This window comes from Buceros rhinoceros, unplaced genomic scaffold, assembly GCF_000710305.1.
Source record: "Buceros rhinoceros silvestris isolate BGI_N320 unplaced genomic scaffold, ASM71030v1 scaffold6406, whole genome shotgun sequence".
Classification (NCBI taxonomy): Eukaryota; Metazoa; Chordata; class Aves; order Bucerotiformes; family Bucerotidae; genus Buceros; species Buceros rhinoceros.
This window is the reverse complement of record NW_010418001.1, coordinates 51331-55497: the sequence shown is the minus strand read 5'-3', so window position 1 is coordinate 55497 and position 4167 is coordinate 51331. Positions and strand designations below refer to the sequence as shown.

At 37.4% G+C, this 4167-nt stretch overlaps 1 protein-coding gene across 1 annotated transcript in view; it reads left to right on the top strand.

The window, feature by feature from the left end:
- LOC104495397 overlaps positions 1-4167 on the top strand; it is a gene marked incomplete at both ends in the record, with an annotated part of 18163 nt that overhangs the window by 5056 nt on the left and 8940 nt on the right. Inside the window, one exon of the mRNA XM_010138362.1 lies at positions 3355-3505. Coding sequence (XP_010136664.1) covers positions 3355-3505 — 151 coding nt within the window. The remainder of the gene's footprint in view (positions 1-3354; positions 3506-4167) is intronic.

Genomic DNA, 4167 nt, shown 5'->3' with positions numbered 1-4167 from the left:
GAATGGAAGACCAACACTTGTATGAGATTTGAATATAGCTACTAAACAGAGTCTGGCAGCTCCACTTAGGCTGGCACTGAGCCTGTCGTTCTTCTCGTGCCAGGTTCCACACCTAATACTTCTGCCGTAGCCTGCACCTGTGCTGCTGCGGAAAGTGATCGATTACCTACGGGTCTGGAGCATTGTGAGAATCAGCCTTGAATGAATCATTGCGGTGTATCATAGGCGTTGAAACCAGCGGTGGTCTGTAATTATTTATATGGTCTTTGGTGTCTCTAAGAGACAGTGTAGAATTTCTAGCATTTCACAGTAATTTCCAAAAACGCGGCAACTGGCCGGCTGTTCTTGTGCATATGCACACACAGATGTATAATTTTATGTATATCTGTGAAGCAATATTGATACCAGCTTAACAATTTATAAAATATTGACATATTTAGGAAAAAGGAATGTGACTGTGGGTGTTATGAAAATTTCATGGGGCATCAGTTTGGGGTATATGTAATATTAACAATTACAAAGCTACAGGGGAACTCTGTAGGTTACACCAAACCAGTTGTGTTACAGTCTGTGAGTCTCACCACATCCCCATGAATTTTTTATGAAGCACATTTTGCAGAAAACATGTTTAGCAACATAGTTGAAAGAACAATTTTCACAGATGGCATAAAAACAGAATAGGTGCTCTTTTCATGTTCACTTGCAGAGCATATCAATTCGGTCCTCCAGGTTAGGCAGTGGAGACAAGTTAGAGGTCTCTAATTGTACCTACAGAAGATATCTGTAGCTCTACGTCTCTTAAAAAGTAATTATGTAAAGCTTAACAAAAGCAAGAAACAAAAAGAAGTGGCTGTCATACTGGCAAGCCAGCACTTTCCCCTTTCCAGTTAACATTTTTTGTCTAGTGATGGGTCGTTATACCATATTGGAGTTAAAATCCAGGTGATGTAAAAACAAAACCCAAAGCAGCATTGTGATAGTATCACCGTGTCTGTGCACGCTTACTCTGGAGGTAGGATCAAGAGGTTCAAACTCTGTACATGCGGTGTCAGCGCAGTGAATGCCCGTGCTACAATGCAGATTGATTGTTTCATGATCAACATTACAAGTTAGCCAGTGAGAGCAACTAATTTAATAAAAACACCGTTTTTAGCACTTCATGCTGTACAGTCTGTATGTTTCTAGAAAGTGATCTCATGGAGAAGCAATTAGAAAATTTATGGAAAAAAATGGCATTTTCTTGGTTCTTGTAGCATAATCTATCTTAACATCTATTTCAATTACAGATTTGTGTTCCTGCTTCTTTATTTTCTAAGTCATACTTGAAGGGTTAGGGGCTGTCAGGCAGCTCTCTGAGTACCAGCAAAATAGATCGACCAGCAGCAGCCGTCAAAGGTGTGATTCAGTGAGTGGGAAATGGTAGAGGTGGATGGATGCTTGTGTACTGTGATGTTGGAGTGCATGTGCTAAATTGCAGTTTTCTTCTTTGCACTGTTATGCTGTATTTATTTGACTCCTTTTAACCTCCAATGTACAATTGATTCACATAATGTCGATTATTGCCTTGACTTTCATGCCTTTCTTGGAGGAATGAATAAAATGAGAGCCAATCAAAGACCACCAGCCCCTCTTAGAGCATAGCTTTAGTGTTTACAGCGCTTATAAAACTCCCCTTGAGCCCTTTTAGAGGCAGCAGAGCTGAGTTTCCTCTCACAGGTAATGACCTTTTTGTAGTTTAGCCTTTCCTGAGAATTTCCAAATACGCTGCTTTAACTTAACTGGATCCTTTTTCATTCTGGTCAAGTCAAATATCGATGTAAATGCTGAGTTCTCTTTGCAGACTTCTGATGCATACTATAGTTTTCTGCCCTTTTTTCTCATTTTCTTTAATATCACAAATAAACTTTGGAAGTTGCAGTAAGATATGTTTTATTTTCCCAAACAAAGAAAAAAATTCAATAAATTACTTTTTTCTTCAAATGTCTATATTCAAATTTGCTTAGTAATTTTTAATATATCCCATTTTGTTTGACAGCTTAATGAGATCTAATTGTTAAAAAGCAGAGAATGCAGGGGGTCAAACTTCAGGTGACCTTTTGATAGCTTCACTATCTAATGTTAATTAAGTTTTTCACAGACATTTTGCATTAAAAGTCTATAGATAATATGATATGTGAGCTAGAAGAATATTCAGTGGTTTCTAATCCATATTTAAGGATTACCAAACACTTCATATTTTGTCTACTTTTTGTCTTGCTTTATTTGGCTTTATTGTCCTTTCTGTGAAGTTAGTAGTTAAGAAGCCTGCAGTAAAATTCATAGTGTAGACAATACAGAAAATTTGAGGCCTTTGAGCAGAAAATTAATTGATAGAATCTGGAGCTACAGCATGCAGCGATGTTTGGTTAAGGTTTATGGGTAAAATATAAACCAGTTTATATTGGTTTTAGATGAAGACAAGTAGCATCAGCCAAGCTAGTGATCCCAAAGTCAACATGCTCTGCCTTGGAAAATCAGAGGGAAGACGGTAGGGTTTCTGATTGCTCTAAGATGAAAGAAAAAAAAAGTGGGCTGTAATTACATGATTTGTTGAAAATATAATGAACACAGAATATTGGCATACTGGCTACCATGTGCGCACTGGGTGCTTTTCTCTTCCTGAGCCTAAGAAAACATTTGGGAAGGCGAGAAGGTACAGGAGATTATTTTCCTTCCTTGTCAAGAAATTACTTTGTTGTATAAATCCTGGGAAATGCTCTTTCCTGCATCCCAAAACTGAGCATCCCAAAGCATGGTGAGATTGATGGAAGGAGTAGTCTGTGAGAAGAGTAGAAAGAGATTTTTTTTGTTGTTGTTCACATGGACTGCATTCATTCAAGGTTCCACAGAGCTTTAAAACTTTCTTTGATCTGTTTCAAGTGTTTAGTGACAGCGTTAATTATCAAATTGTTACTTTCATACTTCTGTTCCTTTTTTCATTTAATATATACTGGTTTTGGAAAACATAGTTGTCCTGTGTATAATCGTGGAATAGCATTTCTTCAGTATTCTTTCTGCCTCTTATTGTGAGTCTCATCGGTTTTCCTATCTGTTGTCCTTATTTACTACCAGGTGTGCATTTTTATTCTATGTGATATATCAGCAGGTGCACATTGTATTCTGCCACTTTCTGCAGTCTAAATACTGGAAAATCCAAATGCCATTTCTTCTCATTAATTGTTCTAAGCTTAAGTAGCCACTGAGCTGTCGTATTTCTTGTGATTGAAACCCAAAATCTGAATGATAAAATGTGCTGATTTTGTACTGCTTGGTGTGCTGTTTACTAGCATTTTTTATAACATTTGTCTCAAGCAGGGGGAATCTTCAGGTTCATTTATGGTCAATAGCTGTTCTTGTGATGTAAGCTGCAATGATGACGATATTTTCCCTTCAACAGAAGAGGATGAACCACAAAACCACATTCCAGTCATCTGGAAGTCTTTGAAACCTAGTTCTTTGGATTTCAGTGAGTCTTGCAGAGCTTTCTTTAGAAAAATAATATTGAATATGTCAAGCTGTACTGGAGTACATTTTTAATTACTGTAAGAAAACTCCTGAAGAGAATATTTGTGATCTTTAATAACCAGTCTGAAAAGAAAGAGATCCTATTACAATGTGGTTTTCTGATAGGAATCAGTAGATCTGTTGTCATGAAGCATTCCAGGTCATTTTACAGGTGCATAACTCGTTTATTTTCTTCCTTTCCTTCAGAAAACACACATTAACATATTCTGATTGTCTGAATGAAATTCCTATAATATAATCATTCATCTGAGTGGAGGAATTGAGTTTTATTTAAAAGGTCTAACCACACCTGTACCCCTAATCTACTGTCTTTAAATTGAAGATAGGAAAGCAAACTCCACAAAACACAACACAACAAGTTCAAACACAACAGTTCAACTTTCTTACATAGTGTATGAGTCTGTCCCCACCCAAGCAACCTCAGGGTGACATGCATGACCAAGTTGAGCAGCCTAGAAAGTTTCTGTCCCTTAACTGAGCTGCAGTAAAGAAAATCACATGCCTGGTATTAGCACTAGCTCAAACATGAGTTGCTTAATGCAAGATAAACCTGAGTTCATAGGTTGGTACCTCACTGAAGTACCACAGCATCACTCTTCCCTA